General features: G+C 37.9%; 1 protein-coding gene across 6 annotated transcripts in view; it reads left to right on the forward strand.

Moving 5' to 3' along the window:
* The window catches only part of SRPK2 (SRSF protein kinase 2), a 125,379-nt gene that overhangs the window by 96,248 nt on the left and 7,432 nt on the right, over positions 1-21,699 (forward strand). For 2 of the 6 annotated variants that reach the window (XM_056514227.1, XM_056514236.1), the window contains 9 exons: positions 867-973; positions 2,467-2,632; positions 4,650-4,675; positions 6,132-6,378; positions 7,263-7,751; positions 11,076-11,176; positions 11,269-11,376; positions 20,434-20,519; positions 21,219-21,311. In XM_056514227.1, coding sequence (XP_056370202.1) covers positions 867-973; positions 2,467-2,632; positions 4,650-4,675; positions 6,132-6,378; positions 7,263-7,751; positions 11,076-11,176; positions 11,269-11,376; positions 20,434-20,519; positions 21,219-21,311 — 1,423 coding nt within the window. The remainder of the gene's footprint in view (positions 1-866; positions 974-2,466; positions 2,633-4,649; positions 4,676-6,131; positions 6,379-7,262; positions 7,752-11,075; positions 11,177-11,268; positions 11,377-20,433; positions 20,520-21,218; positions 21,312-21,699) is intronic. The other 4 variants (XM_056514244.1, XM_056514208.1, XM_056514199.1 and 1 more) reach the window with 2 other exon arrangements.

Raw genomic sequence — 21,699 nt, forward strand, 5'->3', positions numbered from 1 at the left:
AGGATTAATTTGGTATACTCTGAATGTATAACTTCTTGTCAGAATGTTGTAGATAGTAAAACTTTAAATTATCTTCAGTATCTGAAGATATTCTCAATAGAAAGATAACCTACCCAGGCATGTAGGTGTAGAATCTCTTAACTTAGAAAGCCCTTGAAGCAGAAATCACAAGAAGTTCCTACATAATATTTTTTCCTAATAATCTCCTCTAATAATTGCCTGTTTGCCTCTGTCAGGGGCCAGTAGTAAATATTGTGTTAAATTAAACATTTTGGCATTGTGTTTTTTGCATGTTGCTTCTGATTTCTGTGTTTCTTTTGTTTGAGAGTTCTTTGGTTATTGCCATTATTCCCTGCAGTTAGAATTGCAGGTTTTAAGAGATCCATTCTCATAATAGGTTAGTATTTGTTACCAAGTGAATCTGTTAAGCTTAGTTAAAAAATGGTTATTATGGTTCATTTTCTAAAACACAGTTGCTGCACACTTCTGCTATTAAAGCCTTCTATTCATATAATTTAACATTTATTAAAAACTAGAGATCATAGGCCAAATCAGTACTTCTGTCTCAAAGAAAAGAAAATTGAGTTACTTTTTACAATTCTTTTCTTAGTTTTTCACCCTAATGCTGTTGTTAACATGTAGAAGTAATGGACAAGATTTGCATAATTAAGTCTTTAATTCATTCGCCAGTTGGATACTGGCTTGGTATGGGTTTATATATAATTAAAATGAGGTACCAGAACATTTTAGGGGGAACCCTTTTCCTTCTAAGGGGGGTGATGACTTCCCTAACCAGAATACAAGTAAACATTTGTGATGATCTCATAAACAAGTTTATTTGGAAGTTATCCTTAATTAAATTACAGATGTCTGCATGGTCTTTGAAGTACTTGGACATCATCTTCTAAAATGGATAATCAAGTCCAATTATCAAGGCCTTCCTATCCGTTGTGTAAAAAGCATAATTCGACAGGTAAGTTTTGTTAATTTTTAATTAGGTTTTTTCCACAATTGTTAACAGTTTGAAGGTTAGAATTATGATATTTGAACTGAAGTCTTACTGCTATCTTAGATAATTTTATTTTAATCTCAGTATGATTTGCAAGACGATCTTAATGGGAAGACTGCACTTCTGCATACATGGGTTTTTGGGGTGCTTGCATTGTGTTTTTTAATTGAGGTTTCGTACAATAAAGGAGTTTTCTGAGCTGCTTTAGAGAATAAAAAGTTGAAGCAGTGAGTCTTTTTTATAGATGTGAAGGTACTCATATTAAATTGTAGTTTTGGTTGACATATCACGCTTCTGAATAAAGTGTGGAAAACAAATGGTCATAACTGTGGAAAACAATACCATTATGATGATGATGATAATGATAGTGATGAACAAAAGTGGTATCTCTCTGAAAAATGAAAATAACCTATTCTTTAAAGAAATTGTTGTCTGTCTGTATTTAAGTTTTTGTAGAGTCAGAGTGTTAGCAAGTTGAAACACTTCAGAGCATTTCATTGGGAAGTGTTCTTTCAAAATATGTTCTTTGCTAATCTGTGAAAATCAGGTTGCTAAGAGGTGGTTTTAAGGAGAAGGTGTTTAAGCAACGAGAAAGCATATATATATATATTATACATCATAGAGTGATTCAGGGTGGAAAAGACCTAAAAGAGCATCAATTCCTACCATTAACCCACTGCCAAGTCTGCCACTGAGCCCTGGAGAGCACCACTGGTCATGGCTGCCAGTTGGATGGAACTCCATTCCCCACCAAGCTCTTACCTGGTGTCCACTCAGGTTTTTACCCAGCAAACAGTGCACAGCCCAGCCAGTTCTGCATATTGGGAGGTAGCTGGAAGTGAATTGGTTAAAGGCTCTGAGCAGGCTGGTCTGATTCTGAGGTTAGATACAGCTTTGAAGGTGCTATGACTTGGATGAAGGTTTGAATCACACAGTCTTCTGACCTGAAGAATTGCTTTTTGAATATAGACAAAGGTATTTCAAATCCTTCATACCTGAGAAAAGAGGAAGATCTTAATACTGAAAGATGAAAAATCTTTTATTTTTGTGAGACTGGAATTAGCTGTTTGGACTAGTGAGAATGGCATTGTTTGGTAATTTCAGGTTGCTTATTAAAGATAATGTAGATCTTTGTACATTTTCTCCATGGACAAAACTTGTGCTACACGTTTTAAAAACTGATTTCTGAAAGGTGAATATGAAGCAATTCAGTCATTGCATTGATATTACTGTGCATCATACAATTTTGCTTCATAAGCCTCTGTAATTCCATGCTGCAAGGGAAAATTATGTGGTTGTGCTACTATATTACTTGGTAATATTTTTTCCAATTTTTTGAGTACTTCTGAGCATTGTGATAAAATCAGACTTATTTTAAAATGCAGCTGAAGATTGAGTTTCTTCATAAATTTAGTTGCAGTTTCAAGCAGACTTTTAAAAAATATTTTTGTAATTAGGTACTTCAGGGTCTAGACTACCTACACAGCAAGTGCAAGATCATCCATACGGATATAAAGCCAGAGAACATTTTGATGTGCGTGGATGATGCCTACGTGCGCAGGATGGCTGCTGAGGCCACCGAGTGGCAGAAGGCTGGTGCTCCTCCCCCTTCTGGCTCTGCAGGTATGAACAGGATCTTGAAATGCAGTGTAGTAAACTGTCATCAGGATATAATTGCTAACAGTATTTTGTCCAATGAAAATTCACGTTTTGAAAAATGCTGCCTGTTTAATTCTTATTCCTGCTCTGGAAACTATCAGAGTAATGGTTCCCTACTGGTTTTGCACAGTCAAGTTTTCAGGGTCCCCAGATATAGAAAAAGATTTATTGGTATAAACTTAACTCCCCTTCCATCTCACAAGCTTTAATGCCTGGGTTTTAGTCACACTGGAAGCTTGCATTTCTAATACTGACAGCAATTAATAATCTTACCTAAATTTTGTTTAGTGCTGTTACAAGTTCATCAGCATCCTTGTGAAATCATCTGCCTTTTTGTCTGTTGTAACTTACTCTTAAGATGCAATGAAAAGTTTTACATTCATAGTTTTTCACCCTTAAAACTGGAATTTATTGTACCTAACTGAACTTGTGATAGGCCCATTTTCCTAGGGGTATAAAATGTTTTATGTTAAACTTGCCAAGAGTTTAGATAGGAGCTGTAACTTATGTTTAGCTAGGAGAAGCCAAGGTAAAGAAGTTCACAGCAATAAGCAAACGAGGAGGAAGTGTGGCTTTTTTAGTGATTTTCTTTTTAGTACTATGTATTTTTAGTATTATGGTTGCTACTAATTTGCCTATTAAGCACATCAGCTGCAGGCAGGGGATAAGTAATTCCCTTTGTACTATAGTCAGAAAATATATCAGATTAAAATCTGTGAGGTATGCTAAAAATACTTTCTATATCGGGAGCAAATACAAAAAATACAAAATGGTGAGAATCCATTTCACAGCGTTACATATTTTTAGATGAAAAATGGTATAAATGGTGAATATATTATATTGAATTTGACATAATGTGTAATCACATAGCTAGAAATTTTATGTTATTTGTGTGGGAAATAACTTTTGTTCATGTAGCCTTTATCTTGCTTCCTGACATTAAAATAAGCATCATTGCAAGGAATGGCATTCTTACCACACTTCATTCTTAGCAAATTGTAATTAAATACATGGCTTTCCACACAGGAGCTGAAGATGTGTTTTCTTCACAGCATTGCAGGAATAGGTTGTGTTTCATTTCTCTTTTAATTGCAGTGATAGTGCTCAGGTTTTAAGAATCTTTTTGGAAACTTTACCCTTTCAGGGGTATTCAAGCAGGTTTTTACCTGCAGGATCTGAACCTATACAATAACTCTGTATTTTATTTGGCATTCCTTAATTGCCATAGATAGGCCTGGCATCTGAGGAAGTTTGTGAGAGTTTCTCTCCAGTGCAGCTCCTCTTGCTCCCTTCCACTTTGCTTCTGTCTCCCATATTTGGTTGTTTCTGTTGGTTTGGTCACAGGGTAGGTTCTGTGTGTGTGGCAGTCAGCACTGCAGTCTCATCAGAGCCAGGCACTGGTGGGATCCTGCTCAGAGCTGCTCAGAAGAGCCCCATGCTGGAGCTGCTTTTTCTGTGATATAGTGTGTTTTGTGCCTTAGGCACTTCTTCATACCTCCAGCCCCAGCAATCAAACTGCCTTGTCTCAGAATAAAAAACACGAGTATTTGGCTTTTCTGTTGTTTCATGTTTCTTTGCTAATATTCCCTGAACTATTTAAACCAGTCTATACCTGCTCTGCCAGCTGACTACATACATTTACTCTGTGACAGCTTTGCAGCCATTTGATGATTTTTATCCACTCTTTATGGTTCAGCCTTTTTTTTTTTAAATTTCAGAAACTCTCTGCCAACCACAACACAGTGAACACAGGTGGCAGCTAGCTCCTTCCAATCCCAGATGCTCTAATGGAGACATCAAATGATTTCAGACAGCATGTATTTGTAAAGAGTAAAAAATCTGGCTAACAAAGTAAACTTATCACTGCCTTATTTAGTTAAGAATATTTTAAAATTATTTCTGCTTATTTTTGCTTTTATAGAGTTGTTTTTTGAAAAAGAAAATTTTTATTTTATTTATGATTTATTTTTTGTCTTTTTAGTGAGTACAGCTCCACAACAAAAGCCTGTAAGTATTGTTACATAATGCAATCTAACTGCCTTATTTTCTGTTTTTCTCTGGGTATTAATATGTATTAGACTGTTGGTAGCCTCAACCCTTTTAAAAGCTTCCTTTGAATTAAGCTTTTATCTTTCAGAGAATATTTTTCTTTTAATGTCTCTGGCCTTACCAATTTTAAGCACAATATTTCTGTGATGGAAATTCTCACAGACATACAGTTCTATAGCTATGTCAGACTGAGTTAAGCATTGCCATTTTCTTCTCTTGAAGAATAATCCATTCGTTCAAATCCTGACAAAAATGGGTGAATGCACTAAATATTGTGCATTGCAGATATCTTAAGGGCATAAAGGCATTAATCATCAAGGCCTGAAATTTGAGGCAATTTTATGAGATTTGAAAGGTCTCTTTGCCATATGCATATAGCAAATAACCAGTGGTAATATAGCTGCTCAGAAATATCTGTGGTCAAACCTGTTTACTGTGTGTACAGATCATGTATCATTTCAGTGGATATACAACATGGATGAAAATTATTAGGGCTGTGAAATTTAATGTCTTGTTTAGACTATCCCTTGGCTTTTTATGAAGGTAACAGGATTAACAGATAAACCTTTGAGGAAATGTTTCTCTCTGTTCCTTGTACTGTATTTTTTGGTTATACGAGGATTTCTTAATGTGATATTTAAACAATGAATGGAAATTAGATAGGTCTCATTTATCAGATAGTAAAAAGCCACAACTCAGTTAAAATGAAAGGGAAGTGTTTCAATCCAAGCTCTGGTAGGTCCATTTTTAATTTCCTTCTTGGTGTACATTTTCAATCCTTATGTTATATAAAATGAGAAACTTCATAATGACCATCTGCTGTTTGTAGTTCATATGTTTTGGGCCAGAAGGGAGTAATAAAAATCCTTTCCTTTGCAAGAGAACAGCTGAACAACACAAGTTTTATTTAAACTTCACTGTTTTCATTCTCTTTAGTTTCTCATGTCTTTTTTCTCAGAATACTTTTGCTGGTTACTACCTGCATTATATATAGAGAGAGATCAGGTATTAAATTTATGAGCAAACAACTAGTATGATACCTAGTTATTTTCTATATAGAATATAATCTGTTAATCTGGATTGAAGTTTAAGATTATTGTATTTACTCAAGGTTATAGGATCATAGGAATTTTATTATGGCGTCTTAGATGTATAGATGTACTTTGATCTTGATATCTAATAATGACCAAGTAAAAATATGATCACCTGTATAAAATTCTGGTGGATTTTTGTGTCATATAATCCTATATCATTCTTGATTTGAAGTAAACTGAAAAAAGCAATATAATTACCAAATTAGTTCCTACCTAATATTTTCAAAAAAATGGTGATCAAACTGTAAATGAGTTTGGTGTAAGCTGCCTTGAAAATAATTTTTTTTTTTAAATTTCTTTCTTTGGTATTAATATTTCAGGTTGGAAAAATATCCAAAAACAAAAAGAAGAAACTGAAGAAAAAACAGAAGAGGCAAGCTGAGCTGCTAGAAAAACGCCTGCAGGAAATAGAAGAACTAGAGCGGGAAGCTGAGAGGAAAAAAATAGAAGAAAATGTAACCTCAGCTGTACCATCAAATGAACAAGAAGATGAGTACCACCCAGAGGTGAAACTAAAAACAGCTGATATAGAAGAGGTAGTAGATGAAGAACCTGGAAATGATGATGGTTAGTATTACTTGTTTTTATTGACCCTGAGTTTACTGTTTCAAAGAGGAAATTAATAGTGCAGTGTTGCAACTAGTGCAGTGAAAAAAATGTCAAGATGTCCTAGATCATTAAGTTAATTTTCTTCTGTAGGTAAAATTGTAACTACAAAACATAAAAAGGTAAAGAAAAATCAAACCTACTACAGAAGTGAAGAAAACCAGTCTATAGCTATAAACAACTAAAAAAAAAGCACATAGAAAATTCAACAGAACAGTCACCATGCCACATTAAGTGGAATAACTGAGTATCCTAGTGAAGAAGAATAAGATGAATTTTTCTATAATATTGTGGTAGTTGGAGTCATCATTGCTTTCCCCTTTTCTTCTTACAGAAAATGTAAGAATGCTTCCCCTTATCTTCTTTGTTGTAATAATCTATCAGGTAACAAAGATTTTCTTCGCTGAAATTTTCGATATGTCTTGTTAAAATTCCTGTTCAGTTCTGGTGACTTTGACCATTGTCATTATGGTCCAGCTCCATTCTGACTTCCCTGATTTTCTGATCAGCTTTTCAAATCCCGATAAAGATGTAACTAGTGAGACTGTAGTTCAGCTTGGTTTGTTCTTGTTCTACTCTTACAGAGCATTTTCCTACTTCTGTGATGACTCCCTCTTGACACAGATTGAATCCTGAACCACTTCCCATTGTTTTTTTTACAACAGCCTTACTAGTCCTTTTCTTTTGCCTTTAATTTATGTTTTAAGATTTACATATTTCAGTGATATTCTTGTATGATATGTCAGAGGTCAGGTAGTTACTGAAGAGTTAAAAATGATAAATGCCTAATTTTAGTCTGGTTTATTGATGTATGATGTAATGTGTTGCTTGCTGAAATTTTTCAGGTGAAGCAGAAGATCAGGATGAAAAAGAAGACACAGAGAAGGAGAACACTGAAAAAGATGATGATGTTGAGCAGGAACTTGTCAACACTGACTCTACAGACCCTAAGTGGATAGAATCCCCCAAAACAAATGGCCATATTGTGAACGGCCCATTCCTATTGGAACAACAGATTGAAGATGAAGATGAGGAAGAGGAAGAATGTCCAAATCCAGAGGAGTATAATCTGGATGATCCAAATGCAAAAAGTGATTACTCTTATAGCAGCTCCTATGAACAGTTTAATGGTGAATTGCCAAATGGACGTCATAAAATTCCAGAGTCCCAGTTCTCTGAATTTTCAGCGTCAGTGTTCTCTGGGGCTCTAGAGTCTGTAGCTTGTGGTTCTGCTGTTTCTGAAGGATCAACTGTAACTGAAAGAGAGGAGAGCAGCCCATCTCATGACAGGAGCAGAACAGTTTCAGCTTCCAGCACTGGGGATTTGCCAAAAAGTAAGTCCTCTTAATGACTTTTGTCTAGTAGCATTGGTGTGTGCTCTATTAAATAAATGAGGCAAGTAAATGGAATACAGAGACAGTGGTTAGGTTAAGAAAAGATTATTTAAGTAAATTGCATGATTTTTCTTGCAGAACTGTGATTTATGGGTTATTTTCCACTCTAGAACTTGCTTTTAAGGGGTATTAGATAAATAAATTATTGTAAATATTTTCATTGACAAGTCAGTCTGCACATGAAAGTAAAGGAAATCTATAGCTGCAAATAAACATCATTCCTGTAGTTTAAAGGTAGATGATGAGCATGAGATCATGTAACTTTATGTCCTTTGATAACAAGTCAGTAATATACCATCTTTTGACCCAGTAACCTTTATTGTTGGCTTAAAATGTATTTTTCAAAGAGAAAAATACCTGTTCTTAAATGGACAAATGAAATTATAATCTAGTGTGATTGAGGTGTGTTCCACGTTTGGTACTATGAATTGTTTTAGAAGAATTGTAGCAAGTTTGTACTTGTCTGGCTGCAACTCTTTTACTTCTTGTCACATCTTTTCTCAGTCATATTGAAGATTTCTGTAATATACTGTTTTCATTCAGTAATTGTTCTTTGTGTGTCACACAGTTCCTTTCTTAACCTTTTATTAATACTCAGCAGGGAATGTTGCCAATCCTCAGCTCATTATGGCATTTCTATATTCAGCATGGTTTTGGACATTTAAGTTCTGGCCAGGAATCCAGAACTTTTGCCTGTAAATCCATTTGAAGACATGGAAGGTGAAATCTTGGTGTCATTGCAAAGAGCTGGATTTTTGCCACTGAATTAAATAGCTTCAGGATATTACACATAGGCCTTATTTATAGTGCCAGTGGTTAAATGATAAGTATATGGGTTTCAACTTTAATACAGAAAATACTGAGAGACTAAATTTATAAGCAGATAGAAGAAAATGGGAGCTTAGGGAGAAGCTCACCAAGCCTGCCATCAACATTGTCACAGATGAAGTTACTAAATTTATATTGAGCTGCATTGAAAACTGCAGTCAAGTCTGTTTCTTGGTTTAAGTCTTCAAAAGAGCAATTCATACAGTTTTACAGGATCTGACAGGTAAGGTAAGAAATCTGAAATAAAATACAGCTCAGTATTTTGCAGTATATAACTGCATTTCTGGAAGATCCAGGCAAATAAGGCTTCTAGTTCATCTCCTCTGAGGTCCCCAAAATATGGAGGAGGTTCCTAGGTGCCTGGTAGCTCCTTTTGTTGTGCCAGCTGTATATAGACAGAAAGACTCCACTGCTGTTTTCCTGGGGTGGTGTGGTGTGTAAAATCCTCATGTCTTCAGAAATTAAAGCTGCTTTTGTCCTCCTGGAACAGCTTATCTTCATAGCTACAAACCTACTTTATTCCTCCTTGAAGTTATCCCATGAGTTCACACACCGAATTTGCAAAGAAAGCAGACAGACACTAAGTTCAGTGATAGTTGACTTTTTTGAGGAAAGAGGAAAAGCTGAGTGTTACAGGTATTAATGGCTTCAATAATAATATTGAGTATAACAGTAATAAAACAGATGAAGGTATTTAGAAAGAAGAAGCATACAGGGGTTAGAGGCTATTTCACATTTTTAAATGGTGGTGCTACATAATTTTTCACCATATCTTTATTGTCCTTTTCTTGTACTGAAGTAGAATTTTATTTGTTCCTCTTTCTCTAGGCATTGCTATGCATTGTTAAGTGACATGGTCTCATCTTATTTTTTTGGGGTACTTGCCTTATTCAATGCACAAACCAATTTGTGTTCAGTGGATGAGCAGTTTTTATCTTTTTCAAGTTTTCACTGCGTGACCAAATGCCCTGAAGATAGATCTGTAATTTCCTCACGACTCTCCTCCTCCTCTTCCCAGTGCTTGAATGCTTGCTAAGTACATTGTCATACTAAGACTGTGAGAATTAAGGTGATATTTCTTAATTTTTATGGAACTAGGACACAGAACTGTTCACTGATTTTGTGCACAGGTTAAGCTTATTTGGATGCTATTTTTTTTAGTACTTTCTAGAAAATACACTTGTTTTGACTTCACTTTCAGTTGTAAATCATCTGTGTTTGTCAAATACATAATCCAAGAATTCATCTTTCAGAAGAGACAGGACTTTAAGCATTGGAAGTTTTTAGAAAATCACAAGTGTAGGCACTTCCCTATTACCTGCTCAGGTCCCTCTCAGAAAAATGTTGAAGAAAGCTGTTGCCTAATGCCGTATTCAGATGTTTTAGTTATGAGGCCTTTTTTCTCCCCTTTCATTCCACTTTTTTTACTGCAGTCCTTCAACAAGATGTGTGGGAAGGATTTATCTAGCATCATCTTTTTTTTTTTTTTTTTTTTTTTTTTGCAAAGACTACTGAACTGAGAACGGTCCTGTTATTCCTTCAGTAATGGATGTGATTATGTTAAAAAAATTCCACTATACTATGCAGCATGTTTTTAAGGGAAGATTTTAATATTAAGCTTACTAGTTTTACTAGTACCTGTCTTTTGAGTGTTTTACTTCTATCCTTATATTGGTGCTTTTTATAAACTTGAGTCTTGGACTCCATTCCAGCTTTTTTAGAGGGCTGTTTGTTGAGGTCACTGCCTCCTCAATGTCCCAAGAGTCTTCAAAGATTGCAAGATTAATCAGATTAAAGTCTTGCCTTTTTACTCTGGATCATGACTGTTGCAAGTAGCACCTTCAGAGAACTTTGAATGTTAAATTATTTGTGATAAGGATGACAGCCCCCTAAGCTCTCAAATTTGCCAGTTTCGGTGAGTCTTTTACCCCTTGAGATAGGTTTGCAAAAAACCAAAACCAAAACAAACAACAAAAAAATCAGCAACAAAGAAGGAGAAAATCCAGCCAGATTTTATTTACTGTATCCAGGCATGGAAGTGCAGGATTTATTTTCTCAACCAGACTGTTCCAAGAACATACCTTTCATGTGTGTAGTGGGTGAGTCTTCTTGAAGTCTGAGTTTTCACATTTTCTGTCTGAATCTGTTCTGGGAAACATATACACTGGTTTTGCTTAGAAGCTCCTCTGGATATTGTAGTAATAGTTATTTGGCAGCTGAAAAATGGAAAAAAATTGCACTTGAAGTGTATAAGGATATTTAAAAATCAGGGTAAGAAATGCTATTTATGTTACTTTAATTTCTTGTAACATTCAGCAAATTATTTTGACGTCTTGAGTGTATGACAACGCTGAACGAAGTGTCAAGGGAAAACTGCTTAGAGATAATGAACAGTAGGCTGAACATGCTAACTATTCTGCATTTTGCTTGTGTTAGCAAAAACTCGTGCTGCTGACTTACTGGTGAATCCACTGGATCCAAGAAATGCAGATAAAATTAGAGTTAAAATTGCTGACCTGGGGAATGCCTGCTGGGTGGTAAGTGTAACTACATAATTTCTGCTGTTCAGTATTTAGAAATGGTCTTTTTATAGTCCTTTTTTCTATTAATGTGGTTCTTTCTATTTTAGCATAAACACTTCACAGAAGACATCCAGACAAGACAGTACAGATCCATAGAGGTTTTAATAGGAGCAGGTTACAGTACACCTGCTGATATCTGGAGTACAGCATGTATGGTAAGAACAATGCAGTGTGTATTTTGCAAGAGTAAAGCTCCTAGAAACAGTTGTTTATTTACTGAGGAAACCTGATGGGGATGGTTTTGACATTTTAACACAAATGCAACATCATTTATGATAATGTATCAGATAGCTGCTGATGATTTCTTCCCTTTCTTTCAATTTCTCAAGCCTTCTTAATCCAAAGGAAATATTTTGGCAAAAACATCTAATTTTCATGTGATGCATTTTAAACTTGTAGTCAGAAACATGCAAGTTTAGAGAGAAAATGGTTATTCTATATATCTCTTTTGAATGACAAATGCAACTGAAAAAGTACAACTGTTTGTTTCATTCCAGTCCTAGAGCCTGTACTGCTGTTAGCTGCAATTAAATTCCTTTTTCTTGCGTAAAGTAGCAAAACAATTAAATACTTTAAATTGGTGCCAAGTGTAGTGAAAACATGGATTGGATTAGGCTTGGTTCTAAACTCTGAAGAGAAGGAATTCAGTTTATTGGCATATACTATGTGGTAATATTCTGTAGAATTAATTTTAACACAGAGCTGAAATTACAGCTCTTTAAGAGTCTTTAGAGAACAGAAAAAGTGAAAACTTAATAATGTAGCTTTTTTAAACACAAATATTTCTTTGAGGATGAACAAGCTGTATGCATCTTCTCATTAAAGATTGTATGTATTTCCAAAAAAACAAATTTAGAAATACCTTTGCCAATTTTAAAAGCAAAAACTTAATCAAATCTTTATATTTTACAAATACATGTCTGATAAAAGTAAGTGTGTGAGGAGGAGGAGGAGGAGAAGACTCAAATACTAGACACAGTTTGCAGGCGTGGGTGATGAGAAGAATTACACAGCTCGGAGGGAGAGGAGGAGGAGGAGGATTGAAAGGAACATAAAATCCTACAGATATAAGTTCAGCAGGCCATGTGTTGGAACTAACTAACCCATAAGTGAAATTAAAGTATGTTTTCTCTGGAGTTTAATACTAGCTTTTCCTTTAGCACACAGAAAACCCATCCATTTCCAAATTTACTCTTCTGACAAAATGGAGAAGGTAATGGGGTACTAAATAGCAATATCATACCTAAGGAATATAATATTCTTGCAATACTTGGGGTTGCCCAGCCTATTACAACTTCTGTGTGTTACATATAAATGTTACTGCTTTCTTCAAACTCAGGTAAAGAAAAATGCCTAAAGCATCACTGCCACTGGAGGTATCTTAACTCAGATTCACAATTATGTATGAAATGTCAGTATTTTAATGAGAAAAATATATTTCTGCATTTTTGTTATGCAAGCCTGGCAGATAGTAAAGCATTTGAGGTAGAAGTGCTCTAATTCTGTCTGTTGTCACAGTCTTTAGGTTTTTGCCCTTAAGAAATGCAGTAGAAATTTTGTAACATTACAGCACTGACATACAGTTGTTGAATTCACTTGTCATCATGGTATAGTTGAGTAAAAAATAAGAGAGCAGCCTCCCAAGCTCATAGAAAAAATTAATTATTTGAAAACCACCAAAATCTATTTGCTTTGCTGTGTGGCTGAGAAAATGGGTCAGAGCACTGGGGATGCTGATCTTGTATCAGATGGAAAGCAGCTCTGAGGTAGGGATTGCCTTGAAGACCTTAATACCTCTTTCTGCAGAGGACTTGTAACAGAGATTAACAGCCAGGAAAGCATTCCTGATGTGCAACTGCTAACTCCCAAATAACTTATTTAGGCTATCTTTGGAAATTAAAATGTGAACCTCTTCAATCCCTAAGGCACTCAAGAACTGTGAAGTGCCAAAGTGTTTTAATGCCTCTACAGCCCCACTTGCTTTCTCAAGTTTGGTTTCCTTGTTCTACCTAGATTTGGTTCAGAAAATGCTCTTCTAGGTTATATTGCTCTTGTTTCATATTTAATTTGCTCTGTTCCATGCTTACTGTGTTTTCAAAGGGATTGTCTGCTGGAGCAGGTGGTGTTTATTTTCAACCACAGTACAGCTCAGATACCCTGTTAGCCTTGTTGTCCAGAACTCCCAAAGGAGAGCAGAGGCAACTTTTCTTGTACAAGTCCTGAGTCATTAAGGGCATTTTTGGAAGCAGTACTGTGCAAAATTTGTGGTACAGCAGTATTTCCATTACTTCTTCCTTGTCAAGTTTCCATCCATCCATCCATCCATCCATCCATCCATCCATCCACTAATGTGACAGCACCAAGCACACATGAACACTTCCTAGCTTGCAAAATATGAGATTTTCTCCATGTATTCTGTGTTCGCTGCTGTGTCAGATATTCTAGCTCACATCTCCATTTTAAAAATTGCAACAAAAAGGCATTTTTTTGAACTTAGTGTCCATAGTTTTTCTGTGTCAGGGATTTACGTGTGTATAAAACACACCAATATTTTTATGTGTCCTGGATTAAATGAAGGATGACTTGGTGTGCTTGGTAACAGAATTCACCTGAGGTCTTACTTGGTCTTGTGCTTTATAGATGTCCATTTCAGCCTAAGGTTTTCACTGCCTTTTGCTTGCTAGTGACATAATCTTACTCACTGAGGGTAGACTGACCATGTGTAGCCCAGCAGCTGGTTCTTGTATTGGCTTGTATTTATGGCATATAGTGTGTTAAGCACAAAAGGTTGTGTTTTATCTCAGCAGCAGTAGAATATCTTTCTCCACCATACTATTTTCTTGTCCATTTTACACAGTCTTTAGTAATAATCATGAGCATGAGTTTTTTAGCAAGGCCTCTGATAAACAGGCCCTGAGCATGCAAAGCATCAGTATTCCTGTGTGCACAGCAGCTTCCAGAATATCCCCTTGTGAATCTTCTGGGACATGGTACGTTGTGTCTGAATGGAGAGCATTCCCTGCCTGGGCTCAGTTAGTTTGGGATGGCTTCGTTTAGCCAGGAGCTTGATGCTTTTGATGCAGCTTCCAGGAAAGAAAAGTCCTGTTTTATTTGTATTGACTTTAGTATGGGACTAGCCAGTTCCTGATCAGAATTACTTCTGATGGGAGTGTATGTAATCAGAGCTGTGTAAGGGCTCTACCCAAACAGCAAAAGAGGGTAAAATAACTCAGTGCTAATAATCTTATAGTGCTTGCTTGTTTCTTTGGTGTTATGTCAGTGAATAAGTAGCATTGCAAGCCAGCAGCCTGGGAGCTGAATCTTCTAATTTTAGATAGTTTAGCATGGCCCAGTTCTTGTGCCCCACACTTCTTTGAATCAGGTTTAAAGAATGAATGTGAATATCCTCAGACCAGTACCAGTCCTCTCAGGTGATCTGCAGGTGAGTTGCAGAGTCTCTAAGAAAAAACAAAAAAAGGAAGGAAAGAAAGAGGATGATGCATATCTTTGGAGGCTTGCAGTCAGTGCATGCATGAAGTGCTGTGAAAGAGGTTAGATGTCTGTGGGGTTTTCCAGACCACAGCAGAGTTGTTTGCTTGTTCAGTGCTTGGCAGAGAATTCCACAAAGTATAACTTATTTTTTTTCTCTAGATTTTGGTGATCTTGGTTAGAGTGATTGTTGCTGTCATTTGCTGGACATGTATAAGTTTGGTTAGGGAAATTGTATAGTGCCCTTTCATTTTTAACAGTGGCCTGTTTAAGTGGAATACTGTGCTGCTCTCATGGAAAGCTAGACACTGGGAATCTCTCCACATCTACTAAATTCTAGATGATGTTCCCTTCCTGTACTAAGCCCAAATTTAATTCTGCCAATAGGGAAGTGCATCTCTCATTTTCACCCAAAAAAGGGAATAGATTTGGAGCCAGCAGTACCTTTGACAGGATTGAAACCACTCTTGATTTAGTTGTATTGGTTTGAGTTTCCACAATAACAGTATTGAGCAAGTTGCTTTCTTTAGAGCAGAAACTGAACAGACACTGAGTGATTTAGCATTTCCTAAATCCCAGAAAACACGGAACACAGTACTCCACTGCTGCTGCCAAGAAATCCTGGCAAGATAAAGGAATTAGTACTGGCAAACAGCATCCCTTTGTAGTGCTTCTGGAAATGACTGCAAGCACCATGGTTCCCCTGCTTTTCCTTGTTCCAGTCTCCTTGGATTGGAGACAGGAAAAGCACTTGAAGTGATGAATCTGATGAAACTGATCCATCTGAGTTTTGTTCATTACCTTTGTTTTGAGCTGCGGGGAGGAGGTGCCTCTGTCACAGGCTGGGACATGAACAAGGCTTTTTAAGTTTTTAACACTTCTCTGAGGTGTTCTTTGTGGAGAGTTGTGATTCCTGCAATATCTTCTCTTTGTAATAAGACCTAGCAAACATGACAGCTACAGATCAGCAGGAAGCCAGAGAAGGTGAAAATTGTACTTGGTATTTTATCTACCCAGAGAGAATACAGATGATGAAAGAAAACACTACCAGGTGTGAGGGAAAGGGAACAGGCAAAGAACTTTCAAAACAAGGGGCATGCTACTGCAAGGCGAGGAAGTTTACAGCAGTGGGGTTTATTCATGGGCATTTCTGTTCATGTGAGAGAACTCAGGATCAGAATGAAGAATAATGAGCAGGATATTGTAAGTTATGATGTTAAAATTAAACATACATGTAAGTGCTTGTAGGTAAATTGCTGTAGGTAGGCTTGTGCTCCCAGTTTACTTCTTTGTATGGTGTTCTCTGTTCACTACATGGAGTAGTGGGGAGGTAACTGTCCTTAACTACTCTTCCACTGTTGTAAGCAGGGAAAAAATGATCATGTCTCCATGGGATCATGAGTATCATCATGTTAGTATGTGTGAGTGGCACATACCAAAGGTGTGATGACAAGCCTCAGTCTGCACAGAAGTGGTATTTTGAGGAAAAATGGAGAATCAAAAATGTGGTTTTGAGGGGAGAAAAAGCTGAAGTTGCTATGCACATATTTTTCAGTAGGCAGATACAGTACAGAATGCTGTTATTACTCACTGTACACCCTTTATGAAAGTGGTGGGTGGACAACCTGAAACACTCAAAAGAAAATGATTTCCCAGTGGAGTTGACTTTCCAAAGCAGCCACTCAGTATGTACATGATTCCAAGACAGGAGTACAGCAAATAAAAGAGCCCTGTTTCCTTTGCAGGCATCCCATGCAAGTCTTTGTTTTGTGTATTTGGCCTTTCTTACCAAGCACTAACTGTGCAAAATGCCTTTCATACTCTTCTCATTGCCTGGCTCTTCAGAGGGAGATGTCCATGGGAGAGCAAACTGCCAGCTGGTGTGTGTATCTCAAAAAGCTTTCTGATCTTCTTTCCATGCTCCCTCTGACCTGGGCAACGGTGTCCTTAAAACCAAGCCTGTTTTTAAAGCAGTCTTCTCATTCACATCTCTTCATTTCAGCTGGGGCAGAGAAGCTCTGGCCAAGAGCTGCATCTCATCTGTCAAAATAATAATTCTGGCCTATAGCTTGTTGTTCTTTTTCAGCTGGATCTTCAATTCAGGCAGGCTGATGCAGTCCAAGTGAATTGTTCTTCCAGTTCTCTCCCAGACAGCTTTCCCTAGGCATGCATCCATCCTTCAATCGCCAGATTGAGTACACAGCTGTCACACAGTGAAAATGTGGCTATTTCCAGTCGTGTGGTTAGATATGGGTCCATTATATAGTAATGCCACCAGTTGTGTACTGTGGTAGGTTCACAGACAATAGTGTGGCAGGAAAGAAACAGAGCCTGTTCAGAGCCTATAAAACAGCAGTGTAACCATTTATAGGAAAGGTTCACCATCTGCAGACGGAGAAAAGCAGTCTAGACTGGTTTTCTGTGAGAACCTTAGGAAAAGGGTAAGTAGAAATTGCCAGAACAGTCAGTAAGGATGGATGGTTGCCTTGGGCTTCTGTGCCATATGTTTAGTGTGCTGTATCTAATTTTTTATCTCCATATAATAAATGAAATGCTGACTTCTCTTGCGGTAAATGTCAACATTAAGTAAAAAATCATGGTATTTTAAAGTTGGAGCTTCTGTCAGGAAACAGTTTTTGAAATTGCTGCTTTCAAATGGAAAGTAAATATGGCTAGTCTGTATTTGTAAAGCATCATGGAAATTATAGGCAAATATAGATTTAAATTGGTCTCTGGTATCTGCCTCCTTGAACAAGGGTTGTTGTCAGTGGTGGATGAGGTCACTGGAGGAGTACCTGTGAGAATGACATTTCCACAGCCTTTCAGCTTGAGCAGCCTGTCCCAGTACTCAGGCAGTCTCACCAAAGAATTTTTTTCCTCATGTTTGATTGGAATTTCCCTTCTTGCTGCCTATGTCTGCTCTGTGTTGTCCTTTCCTTGGGAAGAGTGTATCTTGTTCCTCTCCACTATTGCCTTCAGGCAGAGGAGTGCAGCAGTTAAATCCCTTTTCCCCTTCTCCCCCCTGAGCAAACCCAGCCATACCAGCCTTCCCTCCTGCATCCTCTGCTCAGCCCCCATAATCCTGGGGCCAGGTCCTGCCTGACCTTTCTCCACCTGGACAGGGTCTCTGTCATGCTGGTGGCCCCAGACTGGTGGCAGCTGTGCAGACCTGTGGTCACTGTGCTGCCCACGTGTCATCACAGAGTGTCAGTGACCTCCCTTATGGGCACTGGGGGGGTGTTTGTGCCTGCAGGTGGGTGTAAAGTGTGTGTGAGTACTGAGAGTGCCCAGGAAGTCCAGAGCAGCAGTGTTTGCACAGCCAGAGCTGCTCTTCCAGCAGCTCCCAGTCAGTAACAGCACAGGCTTTCCAGTGCACCACACCTTTGGACAGGGGTTTAAAGAGAACAACTCTGACTGATGCTATCCAGAGATATATTTGTCCTTCTTAGAGCTATTTTTGTTTATTAATGTATCTCTAATGCTGATTCTTTATGATAAAAACCTCCTTCTGGGTTTTATTCTTTTTTATATGAGGCCAAATTAATTTTATTTATCCTGCACTGTGTAGCCAGTCTGTGCTGAAAATAGCTGAGAACGTACTACCAGGTTGTCACAGATGACCCTGTGAGACATTGTCTTTCATGGATGCTAAGAACCATCATTACAAATACTTACCAGTCACAGCACCTGTTCCTGTGCCCGAGTCAGAAGTGGTTTTGTCCACTTGGAGTCCTTCAGGGAGAGTCTGAATGTGTGAAGTGCTGTGGTCCCAACCAATCCTGGGCATAGAGTCAGAGCTGTACAAAAAGGAAAAGAGAAGCATCATCAGTTTTCAAAAGGTTTAGGTTTTGTTCAGCAAGAGGGTGGTATACATATCCAAATCTATGAGAGCTTTCAGCTCTTGGGATACACAAACTGATCTCAAATTCAGAGTATCACAGCTGTGTGCTTACCTCTTGTGCTTCTCTATGAACACTTTTCACAGTTCTTCAGTTTAGTCTTTAGTCCCACGCAGACATATTAATTAATACTTCATTTTGGGATGGAAACTATATTCTTGTGTAGTCTGCCTTTGTGGCTACATTTCTGTTCCTCTCCAGGGATCTGTGTATAATAGCACTGAGTTTCTCAATGTCCTCAGGAATCAGCCCCATCGGTGTGTGCTCTCCTGGGAAAGCTGCTCCAGCTCTTCCTGTGAATAAATACATTGCTATGAGATACAGAGAGGACACTTGGGTCTGCTGTCTCATCTCAGGAGCATAACAATGTTCTCTGTGTTGGGTTTAGAGATCTCTCCCAGTGATCACTTCTGGCCACGCTTAACATTTATTTCAGTTTAGAAACCTGATATTTTATGAAGTCCTTCAGATTTTTTTCAGCTGTAAAATGAAAAGTGTCAATCTTGAGCTAAGAGTGGAACAAGAGAAGTAGTTAATGACTGTTTATTAGTGATAGTAACTTTAGAAATTAATGGCCTGTTCATAGGATCAGCAGAAGTGTCAACAAGGGATGTTCTTGTTTTCTTGGCTGCTGCGTGTGATTGCAGTGAGTTATGTTGGCTGTAGCTCACTTGGATGACAGTGCAGTTCACAGCTTGAAGAAGCCAAGTGCTCGTAAATAGGCTACATTTACAGGTGATTTAACAACTCCAGATTATAAATTGGAACAGAAAAGTGTTTATTTTCAGGAGACAAGTATTTTGTAGTAAATGTTCTAATGGAGTGAAATCCCATCCTAGAATTGTGCCAGGAAGCTCTGCCTCATTTTTGGAATGCTTTTCTGGATCAGTTGTTTTCCCATGTCTTGGACATGGAAAATAGTTTGATGTTTAAACCACCTGGAAAGAATTAGATTCCTGTGGCTGTTTGGGCAATTGGTGAGCCAGAGCTGAAACAGAATAGTTTAACCAATTAGACCAGATGAATCCATGTCTGGACACAAGCAGGGGCTCTCATAGTTGCTTCAATGCTTTGTGGCTTTTCATATTCATTGCACCCATAAAGAGAAGTCAGTTTTGCCCTCACCTAACACAGGGTTAGCATCCCATGGAAGCTTTGCCTGCCCTGAGAGGGTCTGATATCCTGGTGTCTGTTCTAGATTCCCCATCAGTATCGATCTCGCCATTTACTCCTATCATTGAAGTATTAAAAAAAACACTTTCAGATTTAGAGTCATTGAAGAAGCTAATTCAAGTGATTAATTACAGTCATAAATGGATTTTAGTTGTGATTCAAACTTCCTTAGTTCAGCCTCCAACATGTTATCTGACCCTTCAGATACATATGTAGCTCTTATTACATAGTTAGAAACACCTGATGTGTGTAGAAATGCTTGATGCAATCACCAGCGCACACAGGAGCCTGCAAAGCCGAGTTTGAGGTTGGCTCAGCGCAGCAGAGCTGGGCTCTGGGGAGCCTGGTGCTGCTCTGGGGCTGCACCCCAGCCCTGCCTGATTTCCTTCCTTCATCCTGCCTGCGTGGGCAGCAGGGCTGGGCAGTGGGCACACTGCTGTGCCTCCAGGGCCCTGCGGGGCTGGGCACGGGGCTGGTGCTGCTGCTGCCCTGCAGGAGGGATGTCCCCAGGTAAGTGGCCTCTCCTCAGTCTTAGATCCAGTCCTAGGCCTGGATTGCCTCTCTCTCCTGAGATAGCTGTGATGTTCTGCTGACATCTTATGATCAAAAGTGTAACTTCTGAAACACCCATGACTGTGTCTGTTGTTGTAGGCGTTTGAGCTAGCGACTGGAGATTACTTGTTTGAGCCACACTCTGGTGAAGACTATTCCAGGGATGAAGGTATGACTCTTTTGAGGTATTGTAAGAGTTTCTTCATATTTTCATATTCCTTCTCTTATATTTCCAGTGAGCTTACAGTGGGATTTAAGTTTCATATTTGAGTAGAACTGTTCGTACACATTGTTTTCAGAATATAAATATGATTTTTTTTCTTTTTAGTTTTAAGTTCCACCACTAGCAGTGGGTGGGCAAAAACTCCCTTCTGCAGATATTCATCTCCTTAACAACTGCCTGAAGGAATTAAACTGCCCTTCTTGTAAGATTGCATATGTGTGGAAACCTGATTGAAAATAACAACATTTTAGTTTAGAAAAGAAACGACAAATTTGAACTTTATCTATTATTCTCTTTACAAGAATGACATTGGAATAATGTTTACATTGTGTATTTTTATTTGAATTAGGCAATTACTAATTATTTTTTTAAAATCAGAGTTAACTCCTGCTTCCATCTGTATACCTGTCCATTTTCATGCTTGTTTGCTTGTAAATGCTCTTTGCAGTGGTAATGTAGGCATCATTCATTGTTCCTAAATGCTACTAATGATGCCAGAGCTCTGCTGATCCTGGAAACCTCTGCATGGATTTGCTGCAAACATTGTTGATTTGGAACTATTTCTGATTTTTTACTAATTCCAGTTTCTTTCCTCTTCTTTTTTATCCCATCCTTTCCCTGCCCCTTCCACTCCCGTATCCTTTTTTTCTCTCCCTCATAGACCACATAGCACACATCATAGAGCTGCTAGGCAATATCCCAAGGCACTTTGCTCTATCTGGAAAATATTCTCGGGAATTCTTCAATCGCAGAGGTAGTACCTCTTCTTTTTGAAAGGTGCCGTGATGCAGACAGAAGTGGAATTGCTGTTGCTGGTTGTATCATGTCCCAGCGAGGAGCATTTCCTGAAATCACACAGCAAAATTGTCATTTTGAAATGCAAAATTCCCAGGAATGTCTGGCTTTTTTTTTTTTAACCCAAATGTTCTGAAAAATAACTATTGGTAAATTTTAAATTACGTGGCAAAACTTGTTTGTGGCAGCTGACTCTCAAACATTGTCTTGAGAAGGAAGTTTTGCTGAAAGCATCTTTCCAGAGGAGCCACTGAGCAAGCAGTGTGCACGTGTGTTTTTTACCAGGATCAATCTATTTCTGTCTGTACCGGGCCAGTGTTAGTGTGTGCATGCAATGTACTGATTAA

This window comes from Oenanthe melanoleuca, chromosome 1A, assembly GCF_029582105.1.
Source record: "Oenanthe melanoleuca isolate GR-GAL-2019-014 chromosome 1A, OMel1.0, whole genome shotgun sequence".
Classification (NCBI taxonomy): domain Eukaryota; kingdom Metazoa; phylum Chordata; class Aves; order Passeriformes; family Muscicapidae; genus Oenanthe; species Oenanthe melanoleuca.